The following is a 22,275-nucleotide window of genomic DNA, read 5'->3' as shown; positions in this document are numbered from 1 at the left end:
AAGAGCCCAAATCAGGCAGAACAAAAGAGATCATAAAACTTAGAGCAGAAATCAATGACATGGAAACCAAAGAAACAATCCGAAAGATCAATTAATTTTACTTTTTTATTATTTTTTTATTTTTCTTTTTGGGTCACACCTGGCAATGCACAGGGGTTACTCCTGGCTTTGCACTCAAGAATTACTCCTGCCAGTGCTCAGGGGACCATATGCGATGCTGGGAACTGAAACCGGGTCAGCCTTATGCAAAGCAAATGCCCTACCCTCTGTGCTATCACTTCAGCCCCTTAATTTTACTTCTTAATAACACTAATCATTTTGTATGGACACAGTAAGAGATACATTAAGTTTGTAGGGTGGCTCTCCTGGGGACATTCGCTATAGATCCCAGACTACAGTGATCAAGCCAGAATCTTTCCTATCCCTAGCAGGGTCCTAATCTAGTTGTTACTTTTTTGTTTGTCTATTTTTTGGGGTCACACCTGGCGATACACAGGAGTTACTCCTGGCTCATGCACTCAGGAATTACTCCTGACAGTGCTCAGGGGACTATATGGGATGCTGGGTATCGAACACAGGTTGGCTACGTACAAGGAAAATGCCCTACCTGCTGTGCTATCTCTCAAGCCTCTAGTTGTTACTTTTTGGATCATTACAGAATTTGTCCATGACCACACTCTTAACTTATAGTTAAGCATTATGGTGCTTGGTCTGGCCCATTTCGGTGCCAGGGAACTCACAGATTACTTACCCTGGATTTACCCAGTCCCTCACCAGGACCATGTTTTTGGGGTACTAGGAAGTAAGGGCAACTGAAGCTTAAGTCGAGAAAATAGATGCCCTGGAGTGAATATTGTTCGGAGTCAATTAACTTCCAAGTTACAAAAGCAAAGCATTAATTGTCTTCCTGTGTCTATACAAAAAGGACATTGCTCTGAATTAACTATGCAAAGGACATAAGGAGAAGAGAAAAGCAATATTTACAAGTTAATAGAGTCTGATTAGGGGATACAGGTGATTGACCGGTTAGGGAAGCAGAGCACAAAGAAAGAGTTTACAGATAAACACAGAAGAATGGGAGTGTCATGGGAGCACTGTGTTGGGTGCAACCCAATAAACTTAAGCTTCCTGTGGCACGGAGAGGACAAACCAATGTTACCCTACACCCTGGGTGTGGATAAACAGGAATTTTCACACAAGCTCACCTCCCTCTTGTATCAGGTGGTAACTCTTATGCTCAACCCCTTCATCTATAGCCTGAGGGGTAAGGATGAGGATGTGAAGACCACAGCGAGGAACCTGGGAATCAGAGATGTATCTCCTGGTAAGGATGGAATAGCTCCAATGAGTCCCTGCCCCCAACTCTCATATCACAGGTCAGAGGATCCTGTGAAGGACCAAATTCATGGAAATTTACATAAGTAAATCTAAGCCCATGCAAAATAGTTATAGAGAAAAGACTCTATGTACCCGAAGCATACATTGTGACTTTTAAAAATCCTTATTTTGTTAGCAATTATTCAAGAGTGTAGTTAAAAAGAGTAGTTCATAGTTATTTTTTGTATGGCATTAAACAAACTGATGTCAAGTAAAGCAGAGTAACAATTCAAGTTCTACTGTTCAACTCATGAATAGCTTCTGTCTGTAGATAATTACAATTTCAATTTAGTTTCTCATTGCCATACTTCTTTGATCATATCTGATAAGGTCCTTATTGTATGTTTCTTTTCAACCCTTTCTATTCCATACATATTAAGTAAGAAATATTTCTACCTTAAATCATTGTTTCTTTGTTCTTATAGCCATATCAATTCTTATATGGTTTCCTTAATTGTTTCCGCTATATGTCTTCACAATTAACCCCTCTTCCTTCACAATGCAGTCATCAATTGAAAATTCTCTATATGCTTGGAAAAAGTGGAGAATAAGAAAGAAAGTTGTGGTAAGTGAATGCAAAGTCTCAGGTCTTCCTTTCTTTTTTGAAGATACATGTTTCCATGGGTCTGTCCCTAAATATCATTGTCCTGCCATTATCATCAGAATAATGTACAAACTAATGGGCACCAAGGGGAATCCAGTGGATTCTACTAACCACCTGACCTCACCTGACCAAACATATAGCCAAGTAGTGATCACTACTTGTTTTCTGCTAAAGAATTTTCAAAGCCATACAAGGGAGAAGGAGGTAAAGATCTCTAAGAAATATGTAAGAATCATTCAAAAGATAACAGAGGAATTACAGACAATTACAGACAATTCTTAATAGCTAGCAATGTAGAAGTACAGTAGAAGAATACTTTTAAAAACTTCTGATACTTTTAGTCTAATGAAAGGAAATAGTGTAACAATTAAAATAAGCAGCTTTGCTGAAAAAGATTTACTGAAGAAAGTTGTTGTAAATATTTTAGAAAAATTCTCAGTAGTCTTCTTTGAAGAATTCAAGGGGTTATTTAATCAATAAAACAAGAGTAGCCTATAACAAGGAGGCTAAGAGAAAAGCTGTCTGGGAATATGAACATTTTCTTTTCTGTTGTTGATTTTACTGTTATTACTTGGGCGGCTAATACTGGTTGGGCACTGTACTATCCCCCCTGCCCTGGCAAGAATTATTTTAAAAGAACTTTAATTATTATTTTACTTTTAGTCTTACTTTTACCACAAGTAAAAGACAAAAAGAATCAGTGAGAGAGAAAAAAATTCCTTGTGGACAGAAGATTTAAATATTTTGTTCCTATTAGGTTACTCATTAGATCAGCCAGATAAGTATTACAGCACAAAGCAGGCCTAACTAGAGTCTAAGATTAGTTTAATTTTGGATGCCAGAAAAATATTATATATTCTCTATAGAAGAAAGGTAGACAACTTGACACAGAATGAAAGCTGCTCTCACTGATCTGCTGCTCTACAAATGAAACAAGAATATAAACTCCAAAAAAAATACACTGATATCAGCAGAACCCATTTTGAAAATAACCATTATGGATTGTTTATAAAACTTTAAAAAATTTTTATTGGTGAAACACCATGAGGTACAGTTGCAAATTGATGAACAATGGGAGAATAGTGCTACAGTATCACTTTGCATTTTTATTAACCTCATTTCTGCACTTAAGATAAATGAGAACGAGAGTCCTGAGAACAAGAACAATTTTGATAAAAGAATATTGCCATCTAGCCTGCCTCATGAGCTGGGGGAGAAGGCAGCTGAAATACAGGAGGGATTACTAAATCAATGATGGATAGAGGAATAGTTCTGGATGGGAGATGTGTGCTGAAAGTAGATAAAGGACCAAACGTGATGACCTCTCAGTATCTGTATTGCAAACCATAATGCCCAAAAATAGAGAAAGAATATGGGGGAAGTTGTCTGCCGTGGAGGCAGGGGGTAGGGTGGGTGTAGGGAGAGGGGAATAATGGGGACATTGGTGGTAGAAGATGTGCACTGGTGGGAGGGATGGATGTTCAATCATTGTATGACTGAAACTCAAACATGAAACCTTTGTAATTGTTATCTCACAGTGATTCAAAAATTAAAACAAACAAAAAATTGTAAATCATTGTGACTAAAAAAATCAAAAGAATGGCTTAAATTTTAAAATAAAAAAATATTGCCATCATCAAGAAGATGATAACTTATGGTAAAGAACCTCTGATGCATTGATAGGAATTTTAACTCTTTCGCAAGATATGTGGTTTGGTCATACTTCAATATTTTTAAAGCTAATTCCCTGAAATGATAAAAGGGGAGGGGGTTAAAATTGCTCTCCCAGTGTAGAGGGAGGAGGGAAGCAGACCATAGGACAGTGTGGAGTTGATATAATGGGGGGTAACTGTGGGTCATGGGACAGGTACACATCAGGGAGACAGCTAATTCTGCTGTTAGTGCTGCACATCTGACCTGCAGGCCCTTTCAGGATGTTCTGGCCTCTGTTACTGCAGCCAGCTGGATGCCCCAAGACCAGGGACAAACTCCCAGAAGCCTGTGTCTGCAGGTAGGTGCGGCCGCTAATTGGGATGGAAAGAGGCATATGGTCCCTGGGGCCGCTAACTTGTGGGGCTGCACCCTGTGTATCTGTCATTCCCATTTTAAATTGCTTCTGGGATTAGCACAGTCCCCACTGGCAGCTGCCTCTTCGCAGCTCCCCTCTCAGCTGATGGCAGTGTGCCCCAGGGACTTGGGGAAGGGGTATCTTGGGCACAGTGCGGGGGGGGGGGGGGGGTTGCGGGGGCCAGGCTTTCTACAGGCAGAGTCTGAACTGACACACAGGCAGCAGGCGCAGAGAGGAAGGGCTGGAGTGAAACACCCACCAGACTCAAGTCCCCACAAGATTTAGGAGAGAAAGGAAGAAAGAGTGTCTCCAAGGTAAAGAGAGGGACAGGAGAGAGGCAGTCTGAGCGCAGGAGACGGCAGAGAGGGGGGTTCCAATAGGACGCATGTGCGGCAGCTGGACTGTATGAAGACTGCAGAGTGCTTGCAAACTCAGCTTCAGCCCTGCCACTGCTCCCCGACGGCTGCCAGCAGACAGGGTCTGTCAGAGTCCTTCATGGTCCACTGGGCATTCTGTCCAGAGTCAGCAGCGGGTTGGTGAGGACCCCCATCTCCATCCAATGGTGATTCTCAGAGAATGGCCCTTCCTGGACCTCAGAGGGTAAGCAGACAGGGGAGGGGCAAGTTCCCATCTGTGAAGCTCATCCTGATTTCTGGCTGTCCTTTTAGAAACACTTAGCCCTCCCGCCCCCCAATAACGTGAGCCATTGTGTTCACAATTTAACACGGAAGAGGTAACAGCCAGGGGAATCACTTACCTACTGATAAAGCTGAATTTCTATCTAGTCACCCAATCTACACACATTGTTTGCCTAATGGTGCTCTTGACAAGCCGTGATTTTTAATTCTTCCCTTTACTGTATCATCTAGCTCAAGAATATTTTAGTGTGAAATAAAGTCAATACTGCTTTCATGTCTAATTACCATTGTATGGACGGGCATGACTTTCCTAGGCTTGCGCCACAGACAGTGCTGAGAGGAGTTCTCATGGAAAGGGACTGACCCTCCCTTTTCACGGGTTCTTGCTGTATTTCTTTTCTTGTCTTTGAGCCATAGCAGCCCAGGGTCCAGGACTACTCCCGGCTCTGTGTTCACTCCCAGCTATGCTTGGAGGGCCATGGGATGGGGGGGGGGGGAGATGGAATGGGGTCTTCAGCATGCAAAGCATGCACTCAACCTGCTGCTACCTCTCAGTTCCAGAGTATCTTTAGAATTGATTCCGCCTCAGTTGCCACAAGGTGGGAGAGCAGAGGCAGAGAGTAGGTAGGGTTTTCTGCACTTCATTCTCAGGCAGACTGCTCAGAGAGGCCCACTGAGGGTCTGAGAGTCAGGTCTTTCTTCCATTACTCCCTGCTGCTTCCTCTTTCTCGACTTAATGCGAGTGCCAGAGTGGCACAAACGGACAGGACCCAAGGAGACCAGACCCTTTGGACCTGGTGAGGCCAGCTGTGCAGAGTGCTGCTGCAGAGGTAAAGGTCCCCCAGCCTCCAGCCCTGGCCCTGTTGCCTCCCTGTCCCACTTCTGTGGGGTCACCTGTGTCCACCATCTGGTTTCCCTTCATCCTGAGCTGCTTCCAAACTTGGACACAGTTATTTCCTGATGCCATTCCTGGGTGGGAAACTGAGATATCAAGTCAGATTTCTGTCATCTGTTTCTTTGCATGCTTTCACACATGTACGCAGAACCTACCCCCACACTTATGCACACAAATATATGCACACGTGCATGCACATACACACACACACCTGTATTCATGCATGCACACACATGAGGTCACAGACACATGCACACACACCCAAACACACCTATGCATGCATGCACACATGCAAACATGCACTCATGTCCACATGTATGCACACACACAAACACACACACACACACAAAAGGGCAGCACCTTCACCAAGGTCAACTCGCTGCTTGTCCAGGATGGCACAGGGCTGTGCAAGACAGAGTTGGCACAGGGCAGCTAGGTTCCACAGCTGTGATCTCAACGAGCTGGGTCTACTCTCTTGGTTGATTGACTCCAGTGGCATCAACTGTATTTCAACAACTTTCCCATGACAGGAAGTAACCTTCCTATGCGTAGCTCCCCTGGAGGTAAAATCCTGTGCCTTGCGCATGGCCACACCCATTATTCTTGGGCAGTGGGGTCTGCCTCCGTGAACTGTCTGAGGAGAGCAGACATGAGAATTTCTCTCCAGAGCCCTGGGCCCCTGTACCGTGTCCATTGGTGTCATTGTTGGATTGTGTTTGTGACATGACTAGTGGTTCTTTCCCAGGGATGGCGGGGCTGGAGTGGTGGGGGGTACTGGGAGGAACATGAGGTTAGAGGAAAGGGATAGAGAAGGGGCAAGAGGCGCCTTGCCCCTTCTCCATCCTACATGCAGTAGGTCCGCAGCCAACAGAGGGAAGGGGAAGGATCAAAGAGAGATGTGCATCCACAGTGGGTCTGCAGTGAGCTATGGGGAAGGGGCACAGAGGGATGGGCACCACAGTGGGTCTACAGCAAGCAGAGAGATGGAGAAGAACAGAGGGATGGGCACCCACAGTGGGCCTACAGAAAGCTATGGAGAAGGGACACAGAGGGATGGGCACCCACAGTGTGCCTACAGCAAGCTATGGAAAAGGGGCACAGAGGGATGAGCACCCACAGTGGGCCTACAGCAAGCTATGGAGAAGGGGCACAGAGGGATGAGCACCCACAGTGGGTCTATAGCAAGCTCTGGGGAAGGAGCACACAGGGATGGGCACCTACAGTGGGTCTACAGCAAGCTATGGAAAAGGGGCACAGAGGGATGAGTACCCACAGTGGGTCTGCAGTCAGCAGAAGGATGGAGAAGGAGCGCAGAGGAATGAGCACTCACAGTGGGTCTATAGCAAGCTCTGGGGAAGGGGCACAGGGGAATGAGCACCCATAGTGGGTCTACAGTAAGCAGAGGGATGGGTAAGGGGCACACAGGATGGGCACCTACAGTGGGTCTGCAGCAAACTATGGGGAAAGGGCACAGAGGCAAAAGCTGCAGCGAGACCCATGCCTGTGATGGGTTGGGCCAGCAGGCTTCTGCCCAGCACAGTTCTGCATGCCCCACTCTCTGGGAACCCCTGACAAGCTCCGCCTCAGCCCATCTTATCTGGTTGCAAAGAGGAGCTGGCACTCTGACAACTGATAGGCAGAGGCTGGGTCCTGCTAAATCTCCTACATGGAACATAGTGGCTCCTGACATCAAACCCTCACCACAGGGATTCTCCAACCTGTATCAGCAGTGCAGAGCCAGGTGGGCAAGGCCCAGGCTGAGAGCACCTGAGACATGTTTCTCCCAGAGGCTGAAGCCCAGTGTGTGTGTGTGCGGGGAGGGGGCAAACAGGTCAAGAACAAAGAGCGTGTAGTGGACTGAGAAAATCTTTCATGGCAGGAGGGGTCAAGGAAGTTGGCTCACAGGGAGGAGTTCAAGGCTTATGTGCGAAAGGCCCAAGTTTGATCCCCAGCACCCCTTGGTCCCTGGAGCACAGCCAGGAGTGAGTCCCAAGCACAGTCAGGAGTAGACTTAGAGCTCCCCGGTATAGCCCCTACTGGCCCTTAACAGCTCTGAGCTGGAGCACTGAACACTCTGGTGTTAATCGAGTATCTTCAGGAATAGCCCCCAGGACCCTTGAGTACTGCTTGGAAGCTCTTTTCCAAATTAAAAAATATAAGTGAAAAAATGTGTAGCAAGAGCAAGGACCAACTATTTGTAGGCAAGAACTTCAGAATCAGGTCCTGAAATCCAATCCAAGTTCTATTATCCAAACTCTATAGTTAATTTTTTTTATCTCCTTAGAGTTTTGGTTACTGCATCGATTTTTTGAGTAACCAGATCTCCATGGATGTCTCAAACACTGTGGCACAGAATAGATGCTCTTTGATATTAACCTTGCTTCTATCATCCACCCTGTTTTCCATACCACATCCTCTGTTGTTGAGAAAGAACTTGAGAAATATTGCTTATGAGGACTTTGAACTTGGGCAGGGAGACACTGCAAGCTAAGAGACTAGAAATGCTGTTTACATGGCAGACAAGGGGAGATTTGGGGTCAGAGTGGTAGTATAGTGGGTAAGGTGCTTGCCTTGCACTTGACAGACCCAGGTTTGATCCCAAGTATCCCATATGGTCTCTTGAGCCTGCCAGGAGTGATCCCTAAGCACAGAGCCATGAGTAAGCCCTGAGCACCCCTGGATATGGCCCTCAAACAAAACAAAACAAAACAGAAAAAATGGACAATGAGAGTGGTTCAGGGAGAGAGTACATGTGGCGTGAAAGCTCACATGCCTACTGATAAACTGGCTTCCACATGGGACATAGCAGTGGGGTAAAGATCTAGAATATGACACAAGAATAAAAGGTAAATGCAAATGAAAAATAAGAACACGAGGGGTTGGAGTAATAGCACAGCAGGTAGGGTGTTTGCCTTGCACGCGGCTGACCAGAGTTCAATTCCCAGCATCCCATATGGTCCCCCGAGCACTTCCAGGAGTATTCCTGTGTGCAGAGCCAGGAGTAACCCCTGTGCATCGCCAGGTGTGACCCAGAAAGCAAATAAATAAATAAATAAATAAATAATAAGAACACTAGTTAGTTCTGGCTACGAAGGACCCAATATTCTAGTAACATGGGATCAGAGAGGATACTGAGAAACTATCTCCTAACTGCTATTAATGTGGTTGTAAATGGTTGAATTAGCCAATCATCAAGCTGCATTGTGGCCTCATCCTTAACTAATTATTGTGCTGGCTTCTTAAAATCACCCGCATCTAGAAATCTCCTCTATTCCTTTCAGTCTGTACTTTTAAAAAGGCAGCTTCCAGGGCTAATGACACTTGCTCTGTGTAATGAATACAGTTGCCTACGGAAGTAATCTTGCTTGTCATCAAGCCCTTTCCAAAGGCTCATTTCTGTCCATGTGAAGATTATAGACAAATTCCTTCTAAATAGAATCAAAGTTTAAGGGTGCTTAGATCCTTACGAGTTCTAACAATAGGATCAGCCTGAGGGTTTCCTCTCTGAAATTCTAGGAAAGCTAAGATTAAATGAGATTTCTATTGAATTATATTAAAAGAATTTATAACATTTTGCAGTCGTTAATCATGATGCACAAGGATTGTTCTCCTTGATCTGGCATCAGCTCTGCTGCATTTAAGTCCCATCTCTCTCTTACCAGTGGGCCAAGAGGACAGGTCAATTCCCTCTCTGGGCTTCAATTGCTTTGGATAATGGAAGGATTAAATAATAAAGAAAAATCCCTGCACACAGCTGGAGCATTAGAGACTCAAACCCAAGACTGAGCCATTACAAACTGTATGCTCAAATCAAATCTTTTCTCATGTAAAGTTAAGGTTACCACTACTGTCTTCTAAGTCACCTGTTCTTAAGCACATATGCGCTCCCCATCTTCAGCACAGACTTGATCCCATCCTAGATACCTGGATTCATCTCAAGAACGCTCGGCAAGTGTCTCTGTTCTTTGCGCCTCACAGAAGAGATCTCACATGGAAGAAGATAATCAGACCTCCCCCGTACTGGGGTTCATAATTCTGGGTCTTTCAACCCACCCAAAGTTGGAGAAACCTTTCTTTGTTCTCATCCTGCTGATGTACCTGTTGATCCTGCTGGGTAACGGGGTCCTCATCCTGGTGACCATCCTTGACTCCCGCCTACACACACCCATGTACTTCTTCCTGGGGAACCTCTCCTTCCTGGACATCTGCTACACCACCTCCTCTGTTCCTCTTATCTTGGATGGCTTCTTGACTTCTCACAAGATCATCCCCTTCTCGGCCTGTGCCATGCAGATGTTCCTCTCCTTTGCCACAGGATGCACAGAGTGTGTGCTCCTGAGCATGATGGCATTTGACCGCTATGTGGCCATCTGCAATCCCCTGAGATACCCCGTAGTCATGAGCAAGGCTGCCTATGTGCCCATGGCTGCCAGTTCCTGGGCTCTTGGCAGCGTTGCTTCTGTGGTGCACACGTCCCTGGCAATTCAGCTGCCCTTCTGTGGGGACAATGTCATCGATCACTTTGCCTGTGAGCTCTTGGCAGTCCTGAGGTTGGCCTGCACTGACATCTCCATCAATGTCATCAGCATGGGGGTGACCAATGTGATCTTCCTAGCGGCCCCAGTCACATTCATCTTTATCTCTTATGTATTCATCATTGCCACCATCCTGAGTATCCCTTCAGCAGAAGGGAGGAAAAAGGCCTTCTCTACCTGCTCGGCCCATCTTACTGTGGTCATGATCTTCTATGGGACTTTATTTTTCATGTATGGGAAGCCCAAGTCTAAGAACTCACAGGGGGGGAGCAAGGAAGATCTTTCAGACAAGCTCATCCCCTTGTTCTATGGTGTGGTGACCCCCATGCTCAACCCCATCATTTATAGCCTGAGGAACAAGGATGTGAAGGGTGCAGTGAGGAATCTGGTGAGTCAGAAATGCTTTAGCCAGAGGTGAGAGCATCTGGGGGTCTCACCTACAAGGAAGGAAGAAAGGACTTTGGATCATTGTAGATACTTTCAAATGCCAAGTCAAGTTACTGGAAAGATTCTTGCCTTCCAAGTCTGTACTTGGGAATTTTAAATCTTAAAATCTGCCTCTGAGTTCTTACTTATACCTGACAGCATCAATTGATTCTGGTAAGTGCTCTAATTGAATGTACAGGGGACATCTTGGTCACATGTTATCACCAGAGACAGCAGTCACTGGAGCAAGCTGAACAGACCGGATGTTCCTTAGCTGTGGAATTGGAGGAAGAAAGACGGCTCTTGCAGGGATGTTGTAGTCCTTATTGGATTTGCTTCGGCATTAGAGGAACTCAGTGAAAGTGGAAACTTCAATTATGGTATTTCGTTATTAGATTCAATTTGCATGGAATGCTAGGAAGAGACAAAGACAAACTTACAGCATAAAGAGCTTCCAGATGGGAAAGATGATTTTAATAAACAAAATTTATTTCAGTTATGAATATATTTAGGCCATTTTTTAACAAACTATATTTTGTGAAACACTGCTAGTAAGTTAAATTCAAAAGGGAATGCAGAGTTTGAATTTCATATCAGTTCTAGCGGTCCCTGTAGAAGAGATAGCTTCACATACAGAAATTGAATACAGATGATAGTTAATATTAAAGGATAGAAAGGAGAAAGGATCAGAAGAATTGCTAAACATATTTATTTTAGGACTAAATTTGTGACGTTTTCTTTATTTCAGCAATTCTAAGAGCCTTTAATATGCTAAAGCAGCAGAGGAAAAAATCCAAGACAGCAACTACACAGCATTTCCTAAGCCTCCCTAGGTCAAAGCAATAAATACTGAACTCTGCCTTGCCTGTGAGCTGGTCCAGGTTGCCTGAACTTCCATAGACTTTCTTTCTTTCTGTTGCTTTTGTTTGGGGACTGCATCCAGTGATGCTCAGGGGTAACTCCTGACTCTGAACTCAGGAATTATTTCTGGCAGTGTTTGGTGGGATGATATGAGGTTCCAGGGATTGAACCCAGGTTGGCCACATGCAAGGAGAGCAGTTTTACCTGCTCTACTATCTCTCCAGTCCCCTACACAGACTTTCAATTTTCAAGTGAACCCTGTACATGAGAATGTTGTAAGGATTAAAATCATCTGAATAAGCACACGATTCATGGGAAGTACAGTAAGAGTACGATGATGATGATGATGATGATGATGATGATGATGATGATGATGAAAGTGGCACAGTACTATGTGCCATGTAGAGAAGAACAAGTTTCTGACCAGACAGACACAGCAAAGATGAGCATGTCAGGGATGGTAATGGGTGGATAGAATCAGTTTTATGGCACATTATGTTAAATGCTGAGACTATCAGGACTTATTTATAAGCTGAGCTTTTGAGAATACATACAAATTTGAAAATAGCATACACCTTTGGGAATAGATCTTGGGAAAATTGCTTAAAGTGATTTTTTTCTACATGTAATTAACTGCATAAGATATATTTGCACATTTTCCCCATAAAAAATTCTACAGGGACCAGAGAGATAGCACCAGAGAGATAAGGCACTTGTCTTGCATGTGGTGAAAACTGATTTAATTGATCTCTAGCATCACATATGATTTCCAATAACTTCCCTGGGCCACTCCTGATCATAGAGCCAGGAATAACCCCCAAGCACCACCAGTGTGACCCAACTCCCATCCCTCACCTTTTTTTTTACAATTGTACCAATATTATTTTTGTTTTGTTTTGATTTTATTTGGGGTCACCCCCATGTGTTGGGTTGGAGCGATAACACAGCGGCTAGAGTGTTTGCCTTGCACGCGGCTGGCCTGGCCGACCCAGGTTCGATTCCTCCGCCCCTTTCAGAGAGCCCTGCAAGCTACCGAGAGTACCTCACTTGCACGGCAAAGCCTGGCAAGCTACCCATGATGTGTTCAATATGCCAAACACAGTAAACAAGTGTCACAATGGAGACATTACTGGGCCCGCTCGAGCAAATCCATGAACAAAGGGAAGACAGTGACAGTGACAGTGACCCCCATGTGTGTTCAGGGATTTTTCCTGGTTCTGCACTCAGGGGTCACTTCTGGTGGGCTCAGGGGATCACATGTGGTGCCATGGATCAAACCCTGATCAGCTGCATGCAAAGCAAGTAACTTGTCCTCTGAACTAGGTCTTTTATACTTGCCATAATAGTAGCAGCAGTAGTAGTAGTAGTAGTAGTAGATCCAGAGTGCCAGGATCACCATTATCCCAAGGTAATCTCTTAGCAATACCCCCATCCCCCCAACACATACACAGTACCCTCAGATCTAAGAGTTTGTCTTTGTTCCAGTACAATGCCGTTTTGATTACAATAACTTTGTAGTAAAGATTAAAGTCTAGGAATATGAATTCTTCCATCTCATTTTTTATTAAGATTTTTTGGCTCTTCTGGGAGTTTTGTGGATGGTTCCTTACAAATTTTAGAAGTATTTGTTCTATGCCCCTGAAAAACACAATGGCAGGAGGTGGGGAGAAAATGATAAGCAGCTGAATCTTCCCAGGCTGAACCAGTCTATGGTTGAAAATTATAAGGTAATCTCAGAATGGGGCACCCAAATTCCGCCCCCACACACACACACTTGCCACTGAAAAACCTAATAGTCCCTGCTCACACCTACTATCTTGCCGGCAGAGAAACAGCTCAGCATAACATCTCCAAGAGGATCTGCTACCTCCAAATCTTCCAAGGTAGACTGTTCCAGGCTGAGAACTCTGGGGATGGAGACAGATAGACCCCCCCTTCCTGGTTAAAAGCCCACAATCACACCCTACGTCCTTCAACACAGAAACTGCCTAGCTCCTCAACTGAAACTCATCAAACGCCATACCACCAAATTGTTCCAATTCCATAGATCCTGTATCATACAACGCCTCCAAAATTCATAGCCCAGTAGAATCATAGTAAATCTGCTGGGAAAGTTGCATAGTGTTGAGTGGCAGCAATATCACAGAAGGTTCAAGTTGCACCTACCAGCACAGTCAATCCTCAGACAATGATTTTTTTTTATTAGTGAAACACCATGAGGTACAGTTGTAGACCCACAAGCTGTTATGCTTGGGTTTCAGTCATACAATGATCGAGTACTCATCCCTCCACCAGTGCCCATTCTCCACCCCCACCAATCCCAGTATCCCTCCCACCCCTCCGATCCCCCATCCCACCCTGCCTCTGTGGCAGGGCACTCCCTTTTGTTCTATCTCTCCTTTTGACTGCTGTGGTCTGCAGAAGAGACATTGGGTGGCAATCATGTTCTGTCTATAGACTACTTTCAGCATGCATCTCCCATCCTGGGCGGATCTTTCCAGTACCCTTTATTTGGTGTTCCCTTCTCTATCTGAGCTGCCTTTGTCCCTACAGTGTGCGGCTGGCTTCTAAGCCCCAGTGAACAACCTGGTATTTATCACAGCTGCTCTTGGTTGTTAGTCTCTTATTTTGTTACTTTATGTTATCCAGATGAATGCTATCTCTCTATGTCTGTCCCTCTCTTTCTGACTCATTTCACTTAGCATGATATTTTCCATGTTGTACCACTTGTGTGTAAATTTCTTGACTTCATTTTTTCTAACTGCTACATAGTACTCCAACTCAGACAATGATTTTAGCAACATTGTTTGATTTCTCTACCACTTTGAATTCCATTGATATATCTTTCTTGATTGCTGTGGCAAGGACTTCCAATATTATGTTAAATAGAAGTGATAGTGGTGATGAAAGCGGACATCTTTTATTGTGTATGCGTATTTTGTTAAGAAAATTTCACTTTTTTATGTTATTCTTGATTTCTACTTTACACCCCGAAAAGTCTTGCTATTGCAAATTCACAATAGTGACATCTAGAGGCCATTTTCAGCAAACTTCAGACACTGCGGTGGTGTGCAATACCCTGATTGGAGTTAAGGCAGCCTTGTCCTTTATGTACCCAGCATCCAAATTCCCGGTGAAATTTTTATCTGAAATTCCAGAAATTAAACCAGATCAACTTTGGTAAACATGTAAGAACAAAGGCCACATGGGTGTGAGAGGCCACAGCAGTACTAACCTCCCTTCATTTCATGCCCTTGCCATTCCCCATATAGGGACACCCACAACTCCAATATGATGGATACATACCTTTGTTGCCAGAAAAATGTAAATTCATTAGAATATTTATTTTCATCCCTAATAAATGAATTCAAAAGTTTTGGGGGAAGTAATACTTCAAGAAGAAAAAATAACTCTCAGCAATCAAAATAGAGAAACCTAAAATCAGTAATCCCCTAGAAGAAATCAAGGAATTGTCAAAGTTCCCACCATCCAGGTCCAGAGAAATTCACAGATATATACTACTAAATACTCAGGAGATAAAAGACTTAACTTAAAAAAATAGAAGAAAATAAGCAATTATTTTATGATTATTGATAAAGTCATTCTGAAGCATTCATGCATGACAAAATATGACAAAGAAGAAATAATAAAAGAAAAAAGATGACTCAACTGTATTTATATATGTATATGCATGTGAAAATTTCCAGTAGAACTCAGGAAAAGAATAATGTATATAGTAGAATTCATTAAAAAGAGTAATAAAACAGGGCCAGAGAGAGCTCAATGGGTGGGACATGTGGTTTGCTGGTAGGAGGACCAATTTCAACCCCCAGCACCATATATGGCCCCTAGTGCAACTTCCAGTCATAGAGCCAGGAGTGGCTTCAGAGCACTGCTGAATATCACCCCAAACCCAAAAATAAATTAGTCAATAAATAATAATAACAAACCAAACCCAAGTGGATTTATTTCAAAAATGTAACGGTAAAATACACCATGTTCTTGGTCAAGAAAACAAAAAGTGGTCTTCTCAATAGATTTCTCAAATGTATCTAAAAAATTTCAAAATAAGCTGAGTTTGATAAAACATTTTTAAAAACATAAATTGATGTATTATTTAAATAATATTAAGTCTATATTGCTATGGAAAATTTTTCAGCATGCTTGATTATAAATTATTCAATCAAATCCATAGTAATTTGATGCTATTCTATAAAAACCAGTATTAGAGAATGAAAGATATATAAGGTAAAAAAATAGAAGAAAATAAGCAATTATTTTATGATTATTAATAATTTGTGCACAAAATTTAATTTATTTAAATTAAATTTATGATAATTTACGTGCTCTTGTCCAGTTTCCAGAGCAATAAGCTCTAGAGCATCTTTGGTGCCATGACTGTGATTTCACACCTTAGTTGTGGGGTTCACACACACTTGACTCTGTGCTCTGAAATCTTACTTTATTGTGTCTTTGGGAACCCCAAGGGCAGTGCATTCAAGATCACACTAGGCATGTTCTCTGGGGCCAGGCATCAAACTCTGAGTCTCCTGTCTACAAGGAAGGAACTTCACCATTGAGCCGTATCCTTTTTTTTTAAAATTTATTTATTTATTTATTGAATCACTGTGGGAAAGGTTACAAAGCTTTCAGGTTTAGGTCTCAGTCATGCAAATATCAAACACATTTCCCTTTACCAATACTTATTTTTCACCATGAAGAACCCCAATAAAACCCCACCCTCCACCCCTCCCAGTTCCTGTGAGGCAGATGAATTCTAGTTAACACTCTATCTGCTTTGATTAGATTCATTGTTTCAATAAAAGATTCACCACTATTATTTAGAGTTTACCCCCACCCCAAATCAGACATGCTGAAAAAGCATTGTGAAGTGATTTGCTTTCTACAGCTGGGTTCAAGAATTAAATGTTGGTTTTGGATTTCTGCTATTTTACTTATTGACCCTGGAAGTATTTCTACTGAAAGTCAGATAATTAAGAAATTGGTTTCTGTGCTCTGGAGTCGTGGCCGTGCCAGAGAGCCGCTCGTGGGGGGCAACTGGTGGCGTGAAGGGCGTGAAGGGCGGACCGGAACACCCCCGTTCCCGTGAGGTTTTAGTTGCCCCCACACCCCCGGCTCATACCTGCTGTCCACAAGGCTCCCATGCGGCCGCCATCTTTCTTTCCAGAGAGGAGAAGGCGACTGGGGCAACACCCTTTCCCCTCCGGCAGACTTGATGGCCTGGATTAACGCATAGTCCTTTCACTTTTCTGCTCCAAGCTGCCGGGTTCTGCATTAAGTCCTTGTGCTTCAGGGGCTGTGGCCGTGCTGGAGAGCTGCTCGTGGGGGGCAACTGGTGACCTCGGTAGGGCGTGAAGGACGGACCGGAACGCCCCCCTTCCCATGAGGTTTTAGTTGCCCCCACACCCCCGGCTCATACCTGCTGTCCACAAGGTTCCCATGTGGCCGCCATCTTTCTTTCCAGAGGGAGGAGGGCGGAAGGGAGCAACACCCTTTCCCCTCTGGGCAGACATGATGGCCTGAATTAACGCATAGTCCTTTCACTTTTCTGTTCCAAGCTGCTGGGTTCTGCATTAAGTCCTTGTGCTTCTGGGGCCGTGGCCATGCTGGAGAGCCGCTCGTGGGGGGCAACTGGTGACCTCGGTAGGGCGTGAAGGACGAACTGGAACGCCCCCCTTCCCATGAGGTTTTAGTCGCCCCCACACCCCCGTGAGCTGTATCCTTGGGTTTTCTTTCAGTTGTATAAACTTGTGCAGTTAATATACTTTTCTATTTCATAAGTATTGTGTAGGGGATTGTCATTCAGGGAATTGTGTAGGGGATTGTACGACATAATCTGTCCCATAAAATCAACAATTTTTTTCATGTTTATCCCTTCCACTCCAGGAAGATATTTTTTATTATCTATTTTTTAAATTGAATCGCAATGAGATGCACAGTTAGAAAGTTATTCATGATGAGTTTCTGTCATAGTATTCCAATACCCACCCCTTCACCAGTACACGTTCCCAGCCACCAATGTCCCCAATTTTCCTCCTGCCCACTCCAGCCTGCCTCTATGGCAGATACTTGACTTTTTTCTTCTCTATTTTTTTCCTTTTAGGCACTGTGGTTTACAATAATGTTACTGAAAGGGTACCATGCATATCACTTCAACTCCTTTTAGCACCCAGTTCTTGTCCAGAGTGATCATTTCCAACTAGCATTGTCACAGTGGTCCTTTCTCTTTCCTAACTGCACTTCCCACTGCCACCCCACCCCCACCCCAGCCCCATTGTAGCAAGCATCCTACCAAGGATCAATCCTCCTGGCCCTCATTTCTATTGTCTTTGGTATCATTTTTATATTATACATATTTTTTATATCCTGAAAATAAGTGCAATCATTCTATGTGTGTCCCTCTGACTCATTTTACTCAGCATGATATTTTCCATGAATATCCACATATACGCAAATTTCATTTCATTTTTCCTAATTGCTGTGTAATATTCCATTATGTTGATATACCATAGTTTCCTTATCCAGTCATCTGTTCTCAGAGACTTGGGTTGTTTCCAAGTTCTGGCTATTGTTAATAGTGCCTCAGTAAACATAGGAGTTTAGATTCCTTTTCTACATGCACTTTTTGGGCCTCTACATCTTAGGAATATTTTCAAGTAAGAATTGGCTTTTTTTTGTTTTACTTTGTTACAGTTGGTGGTGCTCAGGGCTTTCTCCTTGCTCTGTGCTCAGAGCTCACTCCTGGAAAGGTTCAGGGATGCTGGAAATCAGACCTGTATTGGCAAACATGCAAGACATGAACCTTTACCACTGTACTATCTTTCTGGCCCCATGTGTTGGCATTTTTAAGCAAAAAAATAGTGTACTGTTTGGACAAGCAGTACTTACTGCAGCATAAAAGTGAAGGTATATGGCTTCATGGAGCTCATGGCTGCTATCCTGAGAACCAATGGAAGCAGTTGGAAAATTGAAGTATCTGGGCATCATAAGGCTTGTTTCTATTCCTTGCTGAAGATAGACAGTATTCTCAAAGTTTTCATGTTGAATTTGTGATCCTAGGGACCCCTGTTAGACCTCTTGGTATTTAAAGGAAACGGCTAAAGACCCATTGACTAAAGCCCATGAAGGAAGACTTAAATTAGCAAAAAGGAAAAGGTGTACATCATCGGGATTCAGTTTAAATGAATATAGAAGAGCTTCACAGTGGCATTGCAGCAGTTCAGCCCCTAAACAGCCGCTCACAGTTCATCTCTGTCCTAAGTTAATATCCAGAATGATAATGCAGAGATGCTGAAGGCTCTCTACTCCTCAAAGTTTTCAGGCAGTCCAATTCCTTCTAGTTTCCTGCATAAATACCGCCTTAGTGGGGTCTTGCTCACAGTACAGGAAGGCAACTAGAGGTCCAACACTCACACTACCTTACCAGCAGCAGAGCAGAGTGACAAAGAGGATAGGAAATGTGATTGTGTTAACGGGTCATTGATAACCACCTTAAAACTTGTTACTTTTTTGTTTCTGAGGATATTTTTCAGAATGTGATGAGCCTGATAATCCATAGCCTTACCCCAAAGCAACCGCTGTTTTTATCCCCTTTCTACAATCCAGGATTGATAGTTGTGAAATTTATGTTTTATTTGTGTAAAAAAAAGAACATAATAGAATTTATATGTTATTCAGTCTCAAGAAGAATTCCAAGAGAAATATCATGGATTTCAGTGGACCACTATTTGCTGTGACAAAGACCTGATTTGATATTTTCAACTAGGAACAAGATGAGCACTCAATTGCTGAAATCATAAAGATTCTAAAGGACAAAAACAAAATCAAAAACCCAAATCACCTATACAACTAAGAATTTTCTGCCTTATAACTTTATCAGCCCTTTAAAGGACATAGTTCTTTCTTTTCAGTCAATTCGCTTACACAGGAAAAAAGAGACCATTTTATGGTTTTGTTTTTGGTTTAGGTATAAAAATATTCGGGGCAGAGTTGCTTCCCCAAGCAGTGAAATACTTGCATTCCTCCACTTCAACAACTCTCATAAATAATCCTCTAAGCACACAGCTGAATCACAAGCCTCAGAGGAAGCTGGACCTGATGCTTTAATTAATTCCATTTCATCCCATTGGAGGGCATGCACAGGGGCTGCAGGAGTCACTAATCACCCACCACCAAACAAATCTATCCAAACAAAAATATCCATCCACCACCATATGCATGAACTATTATTATATTTATTAAGGTCTTTGCATTCTAAATTCACACTTTTGCAAATAAAATTTGCCTTTTTCAAACCATAAAAATTTCAGGGCCAGAGTTATAATATAATGGGTAGAGTACTTTCCTTGCACAAAGGTGACCCAGGTTTGATCCCTAGTCATCTGGTTTTCCATGGTCTGCTAGGAGTTATCTCTGAGTGCAGAGCCAGGAGGATTAAGAACTGAGCATTGCTAGGTATGGCCCCCAAACAAACAAAGAAACAAAAACCCAAAAAATAAATCATTAAAATTTTATTTTCCAGTGAAATTCACTATTTTGCAAATAAAATTTTTCTTCTGCAAATCAAATTCACCTTGGATACTAATAGAGTGAAAAACACAATAATGTCACATTATCCTGATCTCACATGATCAGGTGATCCATACTAAACATTGTATGGAAAATTTGATTTGAAAAAAGGTTACTTTGATTTGCAAAAAAAGTTCATTTGTCTTGCAAAAGGGTGGCTGTGATTTGCAAAAGTATTACTTTGATTTTCAAAAGGGTGAATTTTGAGTATAAAATCTGTACCTCTGTGACAGTCAACTTGAACAAAAAGCCTGAGCGATATTACTCCATCAACCTCAGAATGCTCTAACATTAGTTAGACAGCCTCAGGCCTGAAAATAAATAGCTTGGAATATATTAGAAAATCAGATGGGCTGGTCACGTAATGAGATTTAAAGACAACCGCTGGACTAGAGCTGTTACCGACTGGATTCCACGGGATGTCAAAAGACCGCGTGGCCGCCCACCTTCCAGATGGTCAGACTTCTTCGTGGAAATCATGAACGATCGGCTTGAGGCCCTTCATGTTCCCGGAGCGAACAGATGTCATTGGGCTACACTAGCACGCGACAGGGACGAATGGAGACGTTACTGGCGCCCGCTCGAGCAAATCGACGACTAACGGGAAGTTAAGTGATTAAGTGATTAAGTGATATTAGAAAATACTGAGGATTAATGACATTTCAATTCATCCCACGAGAGTTGAAAGTATATAGTTATGGCCCATAGATCTTGTTATAGGTTCCCATACAATATAAATTCATCATACAGATTTTTATTTTAGTATATCACGACTTTTTTATGGGCTATACCTAACGGGTTTACTCCTGGCTCTGCACTCAGGAATCACTCCTTGGCCGTGCTTGGGGATACCATCTGGGATGCCAGGGATCGAACCTGGGTCAGCCACATGCAAGGTAAGCACCCTTCCCACTGTACTATCACTCTAACCCCTATTTCACAACTTTTAAGAACCTCATTTTGTCTCTCCCAAATGTGAATCATTTAAAGACCACAAAGTGTTCACCAAAAATCAGAAGTGAATTTGCCTTCCTGAAACAGGGACACAAGGGGTACAGTTTCTTTCTCCTAGGTTTGTCTCAAACTCCATCCAGGACTTGGAAAGTCTGGGATCTTCAAGCCCTCTCTGGCTGCCACCTCTCTTTTTGCTCCATCCTCCCCTGTGCTTTCGTGTTCACCCAAGGATCCAAATGGCTTGTCATCTTATTTTGAGCCTTCAGACCAAAATAAAGGACAGAGAGGTGGTGGGCAGGTGTTTCTGAGGGACCTAATACAATAGTTGAATGCATCATTTCCACTCTTCTCCATTGCTCATAATTTAATCATATGCTCACACCCATCAATAAAGGATAGTGGAGAATAGTGTTTAGTTAGCAGCCACTGCTCAATTAAAACTCTGGGGTTTCTATTGGTGAAAGGAGGAAATGGAAAGAATGTATTGAGAGACTATCTGCTTCTGTCACAAATGTTATTTGATTCATGGGTGATTGCGGCACAGCTCTAGAGAATGCTTGGGGGAGGATTTGATCACTATGGGGTAGAGTGGGTTGGTTACTAGGGTGGGAAGTATTAATTTAAAGTTTAATTAAATTTAGGGTTCACTAGGTTGAGGAAAGGGAAACCATTGAGTGTGTTTGAGTTGGCAGTGATTGGATTTGGTTGACTAATTTCATTGATGAGTTAAAAATCTTGATTAGCTTCATAACCTTAGTTTAGTATCAAAATGCAAAAAAGAATTTAACTATAAAATTCAGTCATTTTGAGAAATGACTTTTAGGTTTGACAAATATGAAAGCTTCTAAGTAGAAATTGCTTGCACTTATTTATTTTGAAAAAAAGTGGAAGCATTCACATCTCTCTCCTGATTTTTCTTGAACATTGTATGTTCTTCAATGTTAATATTCTTTCCATTTGAGGTTCATTTGATCTCTTAAAAAGTTAGACACAAATAGCTCTCAATAGCACCTCTGAACATACACAAGAGAAATAAATTCAATCCTAAATAAAATCTAGTACCTTACCAGTATTTTCAGCAGTTAGGAATTATAAGAATTTAGCCATAGAATTTGAAAATAAATTGAAGTCTCTTTTTAGCCATTTTTTTGTTTTTAGTAGCGACCAGAATCCCATTCATTGCAAAATATTTTCCTAGGCATGAATGCCTGTGTTTGATCCAGGAATAATAAATGAGTAACTTTCCCAGCAACAGGGTGGGGTGGGATTCCTGGCACTTTTTTTTTCAAGTAAAGGAAAAAACAACCAAGCAGAAATGTGCACTTTCA

The 22,275-nt window shown here is 42.8% G+C and overlaps 1 protein-coding gene across 1 annotated transcript; it reads left to right on the top strand.

Moving 5' to 3' along the window:
* Positions 1-9,572: 9,572 nt before the first annotated feature.
* On the top strand, positions 9,573-10,535 carry LOC130026595 (olfactory receptor 2S2-like). The gene has a single exon (XM_056117438.1). The coding sequence runs from the start codon at positions 9,573-9,575 to the stop codon at positions 10,533-10,535; it is 963 nt and encodes a 320-aa protein (XP_055973413.1).
* The last annotated feature ends 11,740 nt before the right edge of the window (positions 10,536-22,275 follow it).

This window comes from Sorex fumeus, unplaced genomic scaffold (genome assembly GCF_029834395.1).
Source record: "Sorex fumeus unplaced genomic scaffold, SorFum_2.1 ptg000034l, whole genome shotgun sequence".
NCBI classification, from domain to species: Eukaryota; Metazoa; Chordata; class Mammalia; order Eulipotyphla; family Soricidae; genus Sorex; species Sorex fumeus.
This window is presented reverse-complemented; position numbering and strand designations above follow the sequence as displayed.

Bases quoted from the DNA above. Each gene is read 5' to 3' on its own strand.
- LOC130026595 (XM_056117438.1), top strand. From the start codon at position 9,573: ATGGAAGAAGATAATCAGACCTCCCCCGTACTGGGGTTCATAATTCTG.